This window comes from Primulina eburnea, chromosome 7, assembly GCF_022965805.1.
Source record: "Primulina eburnea isolate SZY01 chromosome 7, ASM2296580v1, whole genome shotgun sequence".
In the NCBI taxonomy this organism is placed as follows: Eukaryota; Viridiplantae; Streptophyta; class Magnoliopsida; order Lamiales; family Gesneriaceae; genus Primulina; species Primulina eburnea.
This window is the reverse complement of record NC_133107.1, coordinates 29,877,992-29,893,159: the sequence shown is the minus strand read 5'-3', so window position 1 is coordinate 29,893,159 and position 15,168 is coordinate 29,877,992. Positions and strand designations below refer to the sequence as shown.

Sequence of the window (15,168 nt, the reverse complement as noted above, 5' to 3'; positions counted from 1 at the left end):
AATCGATGGAGGGAGTAGAAGCAGAGCCGTACATGTGTTCGATAGAGCGTGAAAATTTAAAAATAGATTCTCTTGTTAGTATAAATAATACTAAAATTCAGTTATCAAATAATAAATAAAATAAATAATACATATATACACAAGAAACAATATATTACATAAAAAAAAATCAATAAATATTTGAAATATTTACAAAAGAATAATCGTCTATTTATTTTAGAGGAAAAATATATATCAAATTTATATAATCCAGTTTTCGGATTATTTTCTTGACAATCAACAATATAGCTAGCTCATTTACTATATTTTGTGACATTATTAATTGAAGATAAGTATTTATTAACTTCAAATTCGATAAGCTTGTTTCTACTTATGCAACAGTTACTAGAATAGTTAATAAAATCTTATAGGCAATATAAATATTTGATAATAAATCATTCAGTTTGTCAAACACTATTACATCTTAAAAAATTATTGAAATTCTGTACAAAATTTCATCAAAATTATTAAAAACTAACTCGTTAACTTCTCCAAACTCAAAAAATGTCCCAAAGTCTCTTGATATTATTTAAATTGTTCAAAATGACCTGAAAAAATATCGAGTTTGATCAATTATAAAAAAAATATTCAAATTAATCTTCTTTTTATTTAATAGTGGACAAAAAAATTGATTTCAATATATCATCAACTCAAAATATATATGTTGGACTCTTTCAAAGACCGAGCCCTGAAACGGTGGCTTTCTTGAGCTCATAAAAGGTCCGACCCTAAGTAGAAGACATTAATGATGATGAGGTTGAAAGAAAAATCAACTAAGAGTTTTAATTTACTCATATTATAAAGTATTATCTCAAAAATTATATATAAAAAAAAAAGAATTAATTTTATTTTAAAGTATTACCTCAAAAAAAAAATTAAAAAGAATTAATTTCCTTGGAAACGCGTGTTTTATCATTCGTGTACAAACGTTGCTTCTCTCTTGGTTGTATCCCAACGTTGACTATCATACTGTTGCCACACGTACAAATCCCTAATTTTCGATTCATCTTCCTTCAATTCACGTCTTCTATGTCAGAAATTTGCCTAATATTCATTCCCGTCGCGGTTAATCCATTGACATTTGTATTTGCAATGTACAATTTTTAGTATTTTTTTGTTCTTGATTATTGGAATGAGTGCTGAATTATAGCCCTGGTCATCCCGAGCATTTCTTGCAATAATCTTGCCTTTGAATGGCGGCGCAGAGGGGCCTGGTGGTGGACACCGGGGTGCGGATATTGGATGTGGATGAGGGGAAGAATCCGGAGTCCCCGACGGGGAAGAATTTCAAGGCAGACAAATTTCCGCTTTCGCGATGGGAATCTGCGGTGGCTTTGGGGGTGTTTTTGCTGTTTTCAATCGGGTTGATGTGCTTATACCTGACCATGCCTGCGGCGGAGTACGAGATGCTCAAGCTGCCTCGTACCCTTGCTGATCTTCGCTTGCTCAAGTAAGGGTTTTTTTTAAAAAAAATTAGATTAGATTTCCTTCTTTTTGGTTTAATTTTTCTTCGTTGATCTTTAACCCAGCTCCTGCCACTGCACGAGTATGGTATCTATACTATTCCAAAACAAAATTAATGGTTTTACATCATTGAGATCCAAGCATTTAAATTATATTCATGTGTCAATTTCACGGTTTCTTCTTTCCTTCAGTAGCCCAAGATTTTGGCTTTGAATTTTGTATTTCGGAGTGCCTGCAACGGGATTGATTGGTGTTTCTGTTGTAGCGATATTGAGTTTCACAGTCTAATTATGCTGCAGGGACCATCTTGCAAACTATGCTGGAGAGTACCCTGCAAAGTTCATCCTTGTTTACTGTTCGACATATATATTCATGCAGACATTTATGATTCCGGGGACAATATTCATGTCCTTGCTAGCTGGAGCACTATTTGGTGTTATTAGAGGGCTTTTCTTGGTTGTTTTTAACGCCACAGCTGGTGCATCCTCATGCTATTTTCTATCCAAACTGATTGGCCGGCCTATTGTTAACTGGTTGTGGCCTGACAAACTGAGATATTTTCAAGCTGAGGTATTTATTTCATTTTTTGTAAGATTTTACTTCATTTCAGATTGTAATATCTAAGAAATTATAAGTTTCTTTTTAACCCCAATTGCCTTTGTCTTTCACTGTCTTTGGGACCTTGCTGAGAAGGAAGTTTTTGGTTTCAGATAGCTAAGCGGAAAGATAAGTTGCTCAATTACATGCTCTTTTTGAGAGTGACGCCGACACTTCCGAATCTCTTTATTAATTTGGCATCACCGATTGTGGATATACCATTTCATGTTTTCTTTCTGGCTACAGTCATTGGTATTATTCCAGCCTCGTATATCACCGTCCGAGTAAGACTTTTTCTTTTTGTTAGATGCTTCTTCAAGCATTTCAATTTGGGTTAAGAGTACATTAGATGCAAGTCGAGTTGAATAAAAAGAAAATTTTCAATACTCGAGTTCTACTTGATTTCCAAGTAATAATTAAAGCTTGAGCACATAAAATTAATATAGTTTCTCGAATATGAAGTGAACTCGAGCTTGGAAGCAAATGGCAAAAATAAATCTTTTATCATCCGAGCTCGAGTACTAAATCTATGAGGTATTAAAACGCGAGTTGGACTCAGGAGAGTGCTCAAGCTGCTCGAACTCAAAGCTGAGATCTGAGCTGCGTGCCAGCTACGGACAAGTGGCTTGGCTCGCTTACTTCTCAAATTGCTGCAGTTGCTTCATTTCTATTAGTTTGTTCATCTTTATACAATTGACATAAGTTTCTGCCACTGCTTTTGTTTCCATCAGGCTGGACTAGCACTTGGCGATCTCAAATCAGTGAAAGATCTATACGATGTTAAGACCTTGTTCGTTCTTTTCCTTATTGGGTCAATTTTGTTGCTTCCTGCTATATTGAAGAGGAAGCGGGTATACGAATAGAAGTGTCCCCTTTCTCCATGAAAATTGAAAATTCGAAATATGGATCGTGAGGTTTTTCCCCTTTTCTTGGGATACATGAAAATCTTTGAAGCCTCCTCTCCATATAAATTAGAAGAAATCATGAGATTCGACTCTTATGGAGTTGAAAATAGATTTTGATTCAAGTATCAAATATATAGATAGTGTTTAAGATTTCATCCCTATAGTGCTTACACCTTAAAACTCAGTAGGAGTTTGGGATCTGAAGCTGACTACTGTGATATAGTTCATGATGCAATTTGGTACTGGAGAACTAAAACAAAATATTTATACCATTACGAAATCCTTGTGTTCCTCAATGTAAACTTACCAAATTTGATTGATATATCCCTTTCGATCATGATTTGATGTTTTCACCATCGAGACGAATGAGCTAGTAGCATGACTGACGGGCTTTATTTGTTAGGTTTGTTGTTTTCGCTAGCAACTGCGAAACTGTGCATGGAAATATATGTGTTTTTGCATCTAGTAAACTAAACTCTCAAATTTTTGAATCTTTATAAATTTATTTCCCAAAATTGGAATGGATAGGGCTTTCATCTATGGGTTGCCTTAATCTGGGGTTGTGATATAGAAGCTGGTTAGTTGTGTTCGTCATAATTTTATTTTTGATCGATTATTAAAGGAATGTAAAAATTGAGTTTGATATCATACAGAGTAATGGCACCATCCTAAACGATTTGTTTAATTTTTTTTTAATAAATTATTCAAATATCGATATATTTTTTTCCCAAAAACATTTAATTCTCCAAGTCAGTTAAAAAATTATCAACCTCCCAGGTTTGGCTTACATGAATACAAAAATTTGTTAATTATAAGTATATATTTATATATAGAAAAAACCTACGTGCATTATTATTTTAATAACTTTAGGCAATGGATCCGTCGTTTGGAATTGGTAATGGGTTTTAAAGGATCCTCTCCAGTATGTATATTGCTAATAATAGTAATAATATATTTATATGATATTATATTGATATTAAACAATAAACATTGTGATTTCTAATTTTATTTCACAATATTATCGTTTTTTTCTGACTTATATTAAATATTTCAAATTTACAAAAATAGATTTTTTATGATATTTTTTATTACATGAATATGAATTATTTTTATAACTTTTTGGTTTGAATTTAATTTAGTAATTTTATACTATGACTTCAAAATTACTTATTCTAAGCTCCTCGTGTATTATAAACTAGTATAGATGTCATTCATTGTTGGGATGTAATTATGAAGAATGTATCAATTTTTGGACTTTTTTATTTAATATAATAAAGTCAATGCATAACAGGCTTGCAGGTCCAACTCGGATTAGACCCGTCGACTTTAGGGGCGGGACTGGTCCGGTCCGGTCCAATCTTGGCAGAAGTAGGTCCTGAGATTGGAAACCGACGATGCTTTGATGGAGTCTCTGGTTTGTGTTAGAGAATAGACACTTATGGGCAGCTAATGTAGTATCGATGGTAAGCTATTTTTGGGAGAAATATTTAGCTTTTCAGAAGAAGAGCATCCCCCCATCAACTATCTCAGCATCTACCCCTTACCAAGGGAGTTTCGTAGTATAGGAGTGGGAGTGGTAGCTCCAACGACATTGCAGGGATCTTTACTCCTTTTCGTCGCAGAATCGATGGTTGTTCGTGAAGATTTGTAACAATCATAGGCTATCCCGATCTTGAGCTTTTTTTCCCTCACGAGCTTTCTCATGCGCCATTAGACTCTCCACTACTAGAAGTGGAGTCTGTACCTCCCCAGGTTTCGATCTCATGACCTCCAGGCTAAGTACATGGATCATTGAAACCCGGTACCAATTGAGCTAGGGTGGAGAGTTCTATTAGTAATGGCGCATGAGAAAGCCCGTGTGAGAAAGAAGGCACAGGTCGTTACAAGAATTGTTGGTGGCTCTTCCACATCAATGGACTAAAGTTATCATCTGAACAGAAGCCACTAATGTGGTCAAATTCCATTTACAATCCTTCCCTTTTGCAGCAGAAGCATCCATCATCACTTATGTTCGCAAGCTCTTGTTTGCATGCACAGGAATCTAGCTATAAATTTAAGAATAAGAGATAAATTTGATCCCGAAAATGTTATATTATCAGTCTTTGTTTCAATTGAATTCGTTGGACAGCCTAATCTAGACTTCCAATTCTCTCCAACAGTCATTCACTTGGATTTTGTGTTCATGGAACGAGCATATTGATATGAATCAATAAAAGATAAATACAACAACTAAGCAAATCAAAAAATGCTCCGAACAAACACAAATAAAGCCCACATACATTCAAACGATTCATGTATCTTTATTGAAGACCTAGTACAAGATGTTATTTAGAACAAGATGATTCTTGAAACAAGGTCATATATACATATAGATGTAGTACTAACGTTGATAGAGCACTAAGCCTTCAAGCGCGAGTGTTCCCATGTTCAGAATGAAGCTCGAGTTTTCGACTAGGGACGACTTGAAGCACTCCCGGATGTTCTGCAGATTGTATCGTACTTTTATCAGTATATTGAAGTAGATTTAGTGTAATAATGAAAATGAACAGAATGAGACAGACATAAAAACTATGATTAGAAAAAAGACTAGAATGAGAGTAAAAATCTGTGCGTGTGTTACATTTAAATATTAGAGACGAAATTAAACTTTTGTGAAATATATGTATCCTCTCGTTTAAAATAGATAAATTTCATCTTTGGTGCCATATAGCAAGGATATTAGTTTCTTGGCAGAGGGATCACATAGTTTTTGCTTTAAGCACAACCTGAGACTCCATTATACATCTAAAATCCAAACAAGACCAAAAGATTAGAATAAGAGATATATCTAAAGTTTAAATCCAAGTCTTTCTCTGAAGCATACTATGTGTAATTCATCCATAAATTCCAGTCGATTTTTGTTCAAAACATTCATATAACCAAGACAAATTTCGATCTGCTAGCAAATAAGTCAGCCTTGTCCTTGCTTTGGTAACAGATTTACTCAGGTCCCTCAAACTTTTTTCCTCTGGCTTTCAAAAGTCCAATCATGCAGAATAATGAAGTTTTGAACTCAAACATAGATCCTATGACCGTGAATATGAGACAAATCCAAGGTAGTCCAGCAACCGAGAAAGAATTTAGTTTCATAGCAACTTCAAACTTTTTGAAGGGTCAAGAAAAGCGTTTTTGAAACTCCTTTTTTTAATTATTTTTCATTTGAGAGGCAATGATCCTTCTCACCCATGCTGTATACCCATGAGAGAAAAATGCTGAGAACCAAGAAACACAAAAGTATACGCTAGTTTGTTTAACACTATACACATATATATAAATGCATACACATGCATACATTTAACATGAAGGAAAACACAAAAGGAATACAAACAAGTGAACAACTATGTAGCATAGACACAGACACAGTTACACAAAGCGAAGTTTTAAAAAAAATTTAAGGCATGGTATGGCAAAAATGTGCACATACACATACACACACAAAAACGCATGCGATAACAACAATATTAATTATATATATCAAAATTTGAAAATATGCAGCGGTAAAGATATACCAATGAGAAACTAAAAAACATAAATCTTTTCCAAGCTTTGAAATCATCATACAATACATGTAATGAACAGGAACTGCTAAAAAATTATTTTTCAGAAAATATAATTGCCCTATAAATGTTAAAAGAAATGCTGGTTGCATCCAAAACTTGTCGGATGCTCTGCGCGGCCATGTCCGAAGTTTTTTCTTAACTTAATTTGGATACAACATATATTCAAGTTACATACAAATTATAGTTGTAGCCAACACAGCAAATCATAGAAGCAGCATAATCATATAAAAATCTACTTTCGCAAATGACGCAACGCTATGAATTAAGACACCAAAAATCAACAGATAAATTATTATCAATTCATTAACCCACAGCAAAAGAATAGGGTGAAAAAAAAAAAGCTTACTTGAAAGCTGAGAGACTTGTTCAGGAGTTAACTTAGCTGAGAACCCACTGGCTGCATGCTTGTAACTGTACACCAAAGCCTCCTTTGCAGCATCCTCACTTTTAACCAAAATTTCAAAAACAATTTCACATACCACCAAATATAAAGATTTTCATGAAAAGTACACACACCTTTATCTTCGATCTTGACAAAATAATCATCAAAGGTTCAAACAAAAACCCATAAAAATGCATATAAAAAAATATCAAACCACAAAACTAGTTCCGTCAAAAACAAAAACATTATTGGCCCAGATCACCAATGGTTTTTATCATCAGTATAACAAATATAAAAAAAAAAATTAGTCAAACCCATAAGAACTCACAATCAAATACCACAAGATTCCATCCCAGATCACTAAACGTAGTTTCCTTCAAAGGGATCCGAAAAGATTGAAGCTTTTTCTAAACTTGATAGATCTAACACAGTTTTTCATTCAAATTCGAATTTTAAAAAAAAATAACAAAATAACAACCTGCCGAGAACAGAGGTGAGGGTCTTGATATGATACTCTTCAGGCTCCTGGCCTTCAGGTTTTTCGGTGTAAACTATGTGAACTTTGGCTTCAGAAGAAGCTGAATCAGCGGCCATGGTTGATACCAGGAACAAGAACAGCAGCAATATTTGCTTTGGGAGAAAATCGTGAATTTTCTGCATCAACTTTTCTGTGGGAGTCTTTTTCGATTGGGAAAATGGGATATGCTTATTCTTGGTTTTATTCTTAGCGAGAAGCTTTGAGGATTTTAGTGTGTTTAATTAATGCCTCGAGGAGTTGAATTGGGCAAAACGAGGGAAAAGAAGAAGAATCTCGTTCTGATTTAATAATAGAGATGCTCATATTCAACTCAAATTCAATCTATTGATGAAAAATTAGATTTAGTGATAAAAACTCGATTCAAACAAAAAATTAGATTTAAACTCGACATAAAATTTTTTGACAAAAACTTATTTGAAACAGTCTCAAAAATCATATTTTATGAGATAAATATCTTATTTGGGTCATTCATAAAAAAATATTATTTTTTTATTATAAATATCGACGTACTCAAAATTCTTATGGATTTTATGTATTTTCTTGCATATAAAATTAAATATTGATGAATTCATTTAGTGGTGAGATGGGTTATATAAAATTGTTTTTAGATTCGAGTCTGGGCCATTTCAAATAAGTTTGGTGTCAGTTTTTTTTTAAAAGGCAAACTTCTCAAAAATTCCCAAAAGTAAACAAAAATGTGTTTCCAGTCCCCATGTCAGGAAAAATAAGTTTTAACTCCCTGACCTATTTTAATATATGTTTAAGGTCCCTAAATGGCATGAAATTACGTTGTTGCCCCTTGTTATTTTTGGATAACCCTTAAGCACCCTCGTATTTGTTTTTTTTTTTTATTTTACGCTTCCTATTGTATTTGTCCCGACATTACTCCTCCTAATTCCCAACGTCTCCCAAACTGTATCTACCTCGTGCCACTGTGAATCGGAGGAAAGCTTGCAGAGAAATCGAACAACAGAGACAAAATGGGTAAAAAACTTGAGTATAAGAATCTGAAGAAGATGATAGAACCAAAGGAGAGGAGGACGAGTAAATCACCACGAAAAAAGATAGTGAAGAAATTTGTGAAAGAGAAAAATCAGAGAAAGCTGAAATCAGGTTTGTATATTTCTGTAATTTTTAAATCGAATCCTCTTTTTATGATGTTGCTATTTTGTTTGGTAATTTTGTTCTTGTTCGGACAGTGAGTGCTCGAAATTTTCTCCCATTGATTAGGAACATTTATCCCCAATTTGTAGGGTTTCCTTTTTCATATTGTTATCAAGTTGGTTCTGTAGTTATATTGCATATTTCTGAAGATTACAGATGAAGTTTATAAATCAGGTTTAAAAGTGTTGGTTTTATGAATCAATTATCCCCAATGACCACGTTACTTTTATGTTAATAGTAATGTGATTGATACTTGATCGACTCTCTTTATTTATGTTTATATTTAGCCTAGATTCTTTGTAAAAAAAAATCACGTGATATATATATATATATAAATACACACACACACATCAGAGATAGATTTGATTGTTTTCTCATTTTTTAATAGTAGAGTTTGCTGAGAAGAACCTTGTTCAATCTGGTAATGAGCAGAAGGAGGAAAATGAATTATGTTCAAAGCTACTTTCACGTTGTTCCTCCCATTTCTTGAAATTCGTGATGAGAAAACTGAAGCATGTCTTAGGTTTACAACAAATTGGTCGGATAAAAGATACGCCGTTTGCGAAATGGATTGATATCCATGTCCTTGCGATAAGTAGTTCGAGAATTGATTATGTTCTCAATAGTTTTCAGTTTGATTCGTGCTCGTTCGTTGTTGGTGAAGATATATCAATATCTTTTAGTTCAGAGGATTTCTCTGTTATTCTCGGTCTGAATCATGTTGGACAACCTGTTGATTTGGACCTGAAAGTGGATTCCAAGTTTTTGTCTCGTCAATTTGAAGGAAAAGTGACTAATGCCAAACGTGCTGTTAGTTTTAAAAAATTAATTTCGCTTGCTGCCAGTGACGATAACAGTGAAGTCGATGATTTTGTTCGTTTTTTTATCTTGTTTGTTTTCAACTGCATAATATTCCCAACTTTTAATTATTCAACCCCTGGTTTTATTTTCCCTTATCTCGATGACCTTTCGACGTTTTTCGAGTATGCTTGGGGAGATGCTGCCTTCCGATTTTTGTGCCGAGGTTTACGTGACGTCGGAAGTAAAAGTTATTTAGACGGAAGCATTGTTGGTTTAATGATTAGTATTGTGTTTTATTTTTGTTAAAAAAATTTGTTCTCAATAATTTTCATATTTTCTTATTTGTTTTAGGCATGGGTATATGAGAGGGTTCCAGTATTAGGAGTGTGCACCGGTTTACATGTTTTCTCTTGGTTGTTTCGATGGGTAAAAAGCAAGATTCCATTGAAGTTTGTTGAAGCTGAATCGCTCTTGAATTCCATAGATTCAACCCAAGTTGGTCTTATTTCATCCGAGTTCATTTTAAGTAATCTCGCTTTGTAAATATAATGGATGGATGAACTGACATAAATTTTTTTTGTACTGGTGAACAGGTTCTACCAATTGCACCATTCTCTGAGGAGAGAGAGTTGTTGGACATAAACCATGCAATGAAGCTGGAGAATGGTAGATCTCAAGTGAGAAAATTTGAAAAAATTTTAAAAAAACAAAAGGATGAACTGAAAATGTTGAAAAAGAAATGTGTTGAATTAGAGCGAGAATGTATTTTACATGTAGCCAGAAGATCATTGGATTCTAAGAAGAATGATGAGATTATTGATTTAAAGTTGGAGGATGTCGAGCTGAGTGATAAAGAATTGGATGAGATTATTGAGGAAAAGTGGGAGGAGGGTAGGCAGATTGATAAAGAATGTGCTGCTGAGTCTACAAAAAATGTAGCCGATAATTTTGATGATGATGTTGACGTAATGTTGAAGAATGTTGTCGCTGATTTGCATAAAGAAAACCATGAACTGAGGGCAGCTGATTGAAGGATTTATTCAGGTAATAAAGAGAATAACGAAGTGAAAAGAACTAATTCTGGAAATCCTTCAGTTGATAATATTACAATTGAACCTAATGCAAATTTTATGGTGCATAATGTTGATGTTGATTGTGAGATAGAGAACAACAAAGTATTAGGTCCTGAATTTGCAACCGCTTCATTTGATGAAAACAATTTTGTGTTTGGTCGAAATAGCGGGAGTGGAACAAATGACGATGATGAGAATGATGCTGGCAAGTGGCATTGGTACTTCAGAAGTGCTGAAGATCACCCTTTTTCAATCTTCAATTGTATATACCGTGAGGACTAGGGGTGATCGTATGAAAAAGAAAAAAACCCACGAGTTTTGTGACTCCACCCAGCTCTACACCAAAATGGAAGAGGCGTTCCAAAAAACATGTTTTCTTAGAAATGGTGCACAATTTAATCCCCGAATAGTTTGTTTGATCTCAATAATATGTCAGTTTTTTTATTTATACTACTGCTAATCTTTTTTGCATCTTATATTAAAAATATATTGCAACATAGGAAAATTATGTCCAAGATGTTGATGAGGGAAATAGTCTTCTTAAGACTTGCATGTTGAAATTCAAAGGTAGAAGCGATTTTTGTGGGAGTGAAGACATTTTTGTAGAATAGAGGAAGTTGTTGACAGAATTTCTGAATAGGGAAGAATTGAAGTATGTATATCTTTGAAATTTTATTTTTGTTCTTAATTTTTTTTTCTCATTGTTTGTAATGAATTATGTATTCTATTCATGTAGTGTTACAATTTGGATGGATGAGAATATTTATTTAAGTGGACCTTTGTTTTGGGACTTCTTGTTTGGTGAGCTCGTCAGTGGCATTATGATAAACGTGTACATGAGAATAATGCAAAAGAAAAGTATGGATTATGGATTTTAGACTTATTGTATGGACACGTTGGTACAGGTGCGAATGAAATTGAGTTCTTGTTCAACTTATTGGATTATGGAGTATGAGAATATATTTTTTGTGAATTTGTAGAAGGAAGTGCTTGAAGATTTGGTACGATACGGTAAAAGGAGATGTATAAGCAAGACATAGTATGGAAATTTCATTGGTAGGCTGACATCCGCGACACGAGAGATGTTGCATGAACTAAACGAAGATCTTTTCAGAAATTGCAAGTATATCATTTTTCCAATTAATGACATATTTCATTGGTATTTGCTAGTTTTCAAAGCATCTGAAGGGAAATTTTTAATTTTAATTCGCTTCACGATCCCTTTTTCAGTTGGGACTGCTAAAGTAATGGTAAGTATGACAATATTATATTCCAACAATAGTAATTATTCCATTTTCAATCAATTCTATTTATTGCAGGCACGTTTTTTGAGTGGTTGTGTGTCACATATATCCGGATTCACCATAGGCAGTGATGATGTTTTGAGATAACGATGCCATCAACAAGGTACATCTCTGGATTGTGGCGTTTATGCATGCATGTGGATAGAGTGTCTCTGTTGTGATACTGAAGAAATTTGGGCATATGAACAAGATGTGAAGATGGACACTTATCGAGCCCGTGTTGCCGCCACTATAATTTCTGATGGTAATGGAATATTGAAAAATACATTTGTTTAGTACAGAATAGGTTAAAACTTGGGCTCCTTTTGGTGTTAATGTGAGGTGTCTCTTTTGTACTGATGACAAACATATGATGGTGAAAAAATAATATTTTTTGGAACGATTATTTTCCATTAATAAAATTAGTAATCTAAAGACCGGGTCGACGTGTAAGGCCCGAGAATTTGATTACCGTAATCTGAGATTAATTTGAATTGATTTATTGATTAATCAAGGTAATTATAGACAGAACGGAGTGGACCGGGAAAGGTGAGAAAAGACGCGAATTTTATGTGCAAGGAGGTGTGCTCGCGCACATGCGCGACGTGATGCGCGGAGTGGACAGAAGACCCCGCGCATATGCGCGAGGTGTCCAGTAGCCTAAGGAAGTGCTCGGCGCATATGCGCCGAGCAGGGCAGAAAGGTTGGCGCACATGCGCGGCAGAAGGCGCGCATCTGCGCGAGTTAATGTATGCGGAGACAGTAGGTCTCGCGCATATGCGCGATGTTAGTGCGCGCATATGCGCGAGCAGTCTGGTAGCACGGATAAGGCTCCCGGCGCATATGCGCGGAATTGTGTGCGCATATGCGCCAGTCATGCAGAACAAGAAGAAGCCACTTGTCTTTTGAGGAGCAACATGTATATATATATATATATGTATATACAAGCAAATTGTTCTTCAGAATTTAGAGAGGAAACGCCGAGGGAAGCTCGGGTGAAATTGAAGTTACGAGCAATCCGTCCGTCTGTTTTCGAATCCGAGTACAGTACCGTGTTCCTAGAGACGACAGCTACAACTGGACGTAAGTTTTATTACGTTTAGACATGTTCTGAAATTATGATATTGTCAGAATTGAATAGGATTCATATATGATGTTCTTGTCATGTTAGACATCATAGAATCGAAATCAGATTGAAAAACAGACTGTTTATGTAATTGTTATGATTTTCGGAGTCGATTTGATTGAGATTCGATATCATAATTATATCATCATTGAGAGTATGATTCCTACTGATACTGATTACGAAGTCTGGTATTATATCTGTGATGTTGGGACTGATGGGGTTATCGAGATTGTATTATTATGCCGTCGAAACATCAGGAGATTAATATGAATCAGATTCAGTAGTAATTTCGATTATATCGTTATATCGTCAATATGGATTAGATTGTATCTTGATTCGATATTGATCAGAATATATTTCGATTTGAATATTGATCAGAACAGGTATTGAATTGAGTTGTGTATTGATATTATACCTATTCGATTGTCGTTATCAGATTGAGTATGGACAGAGTTGAATTTGGGACTTCGTCTTCGTCATACCGAGAAGATAAATGTATAAATTAATGTTGAGTTGGGATTGCACAACTCGAGTGAGGTTTGGCTCGAGTTTCCCTAAATCACATACTTTATTTTATTGCATAGACATTTGCAATAAATGAATTGATATGCTTGTCTTTTTGATTGATAGATAGCAGGTAGTAGAGGAGTAATCTTGTGACAGAAGTACCTGATAGTGGCGGGATCACCACGGGCACATTGCACGATGTCACAAGATAGTGTATTGGCGTTAGTGCCAAAGTCTGCACCGGATGTTTGGCTATCGATGTGGATAGAATTAGATCTTTTTATATTACTGGTGATCGATACCGTATCGATGTGGATAGTCGGAGCTTCTTCTATTACTGGTGATCGATGTTATATCGATGTGGATAGAATCAGAGCTTCTTCTATTACTGGTGATCGATACTATCTCGATGTGGATAGAATCAGAGCTTTTTCTATTACTGGTGATCGATACCATATCGATGTGGATAGAATCGGAATTTCTTCTATTACTGGTGATCGATATGGAATGCCAACATTTGGAAACCGGGATCCCTAGGCTAGGATTGAGTCTAGTCTAAAACGTAGAGTCACGAGTTTAAGTGACAGTTATATCGATTTATATCGATTGATGTTAATTTATGTTCCTGAATATGGTACACGCCTATCGGTGTTCCTGATTTTGGTACATGTTTAGAATAGGAATTATTCTTGATATTATTTCATGTTTCTGATTCTGTTACATGTTATGAAGGTTTGTTATATGCTTTTATATGATTTATATGACTGCATGTATACATGGTTTATACTGAGAATGTAATTCTCACCGGAGTATCCGGCTGTTGTCTTGTTTTGTATGTGTGCATGTCAACAGGTGGAATAGGATCAGGGTCAAGAAGAGAACGAGGCTGGACTAGATAGCGTGGAGATCCGGGCTTCAAAAGCAACTTAGGATTCAGTATTGATATGTAGTGAACCTAGTTAGATTATTGTAGATAATACAATAATGGTATGTTTATGTTTAATATGTAATTTGAATTTAATTACATTACGTTTCTGCTTTGTATTGTTAAAAAAAATTAGACCCTGTTTATACTAATTGATTAATTAGTCATAATTATGATTTAGAACATGATTAGCGTCCGGGTTCCCACAACAGATGGTGTCAGAGCTGTAGGTCCTTGAACTGTAGGTTCCTTAGCACTGAGATAGAGATGAGTGAGCGGGATAGATTGAGTTTTCTTACCTGCTTTTGATTGATAGCATGTGATTTCTTATGCTGTTGTTTGACACTATATATGCTAGCATGCTAAGTACGATTTACTGTTTTAAATACATGTTACCTGAATATCTGAAATGATTTGGTAATATGTCTAATTTGAAAATAAATCAGAACCAATTCTTGATCAGTGGTAAGCTGATCAGAAAGGGACTGAGATTGATTTATCTCCTGTGATTACTGACTCTTATGATATCAGATATACCTCCTAGAAGAATTTCAGAAAGGGGTAGTACTTCATCTTATCAGATAGATGTATCAGAAACTCAGATGGAAACAAAGTTGAAAGAGTTTCAGTTATTTCAGCCGCCGATTCTGAGTGGTATCGAGACGTCGGAAGATTGTGAGAACTGGTTTGATGACATAGAAATATTGTTCGATTTACTTGATTGTACAGATGAACAAAGAGTTGAAATGGTGCCTAATCAGTGAC

General features: G+C 34.7%; 2 protein-coding genes and 1 long non-coding RNA gene across 3 annotated transcripts; 2 read left to right on the top strand and 1 right to left on the bottom strand.

Annotated features, from left to right (window-relative positions):
* The first annotated feature begins 966 nt into the window (after positions 1–966).
* Positions 967–3,342, top strand: LOC140837402 (uncharacterized membrane protein At4g09580-like). Its single transcript, XM_073203538.1, has 4 exons — positions 967–1,489; positions 1,803–2,073; positions 2,214–2,384; positions 2,832–3,342. Exons 1-4 carry the CDS (start codon positions 1,233–1,235, stop codon positions 2,961–2,963), a joined length of 831 nt encoding a protein of 276 aa, XP_073059639.1. The 5' UTR covers positions 967–1,232; the 3' UTR covers positions 2,964–3,342.
* A 1,920-nt stretch (positions 3,343–5,262) lies between these two features.
* Positions 5,263–7,799, bottom strand: LOC140837403 (subtilisin-like protease SBT3.9). The gene is made up of 3 exons (XM_073203539.1): positions 7,465–7,799; positions 6,951–7,048; positions 5,263–5,487 (listed from the first exon to the last, which is right to left on the bottom strand). The coding sequence occupies exons 1-3, from the start codon at positions 7,644–7,646 to the stop codon at positions 5,411–5,413; spliced, it is 357 nt and encodes a 118-aa protein (XP_073059640.1). The 5' UTR covers positions 7,647–7,799; the 3' UTR covers positions 5,263–5,410.
* A 2,050-nt stretch (positions 7,800–9,849) lies between these two features.
* LOC140836209 (uncharacterized) lies at positions 9,850–11,599 on the top strand. The gene is made up of 4 exons (XR_012119022.1): positions 9,850–9,984; positions 10,083–11,214; positions 11,299–11,467; positions 11,543–11,599. It is a non-coding gene; the product is annotated as an uncharacterized lncRNA (long non-coding RNA).
* Positions 11,600–15,168: the final 3,569 nt, after the last annotated feature.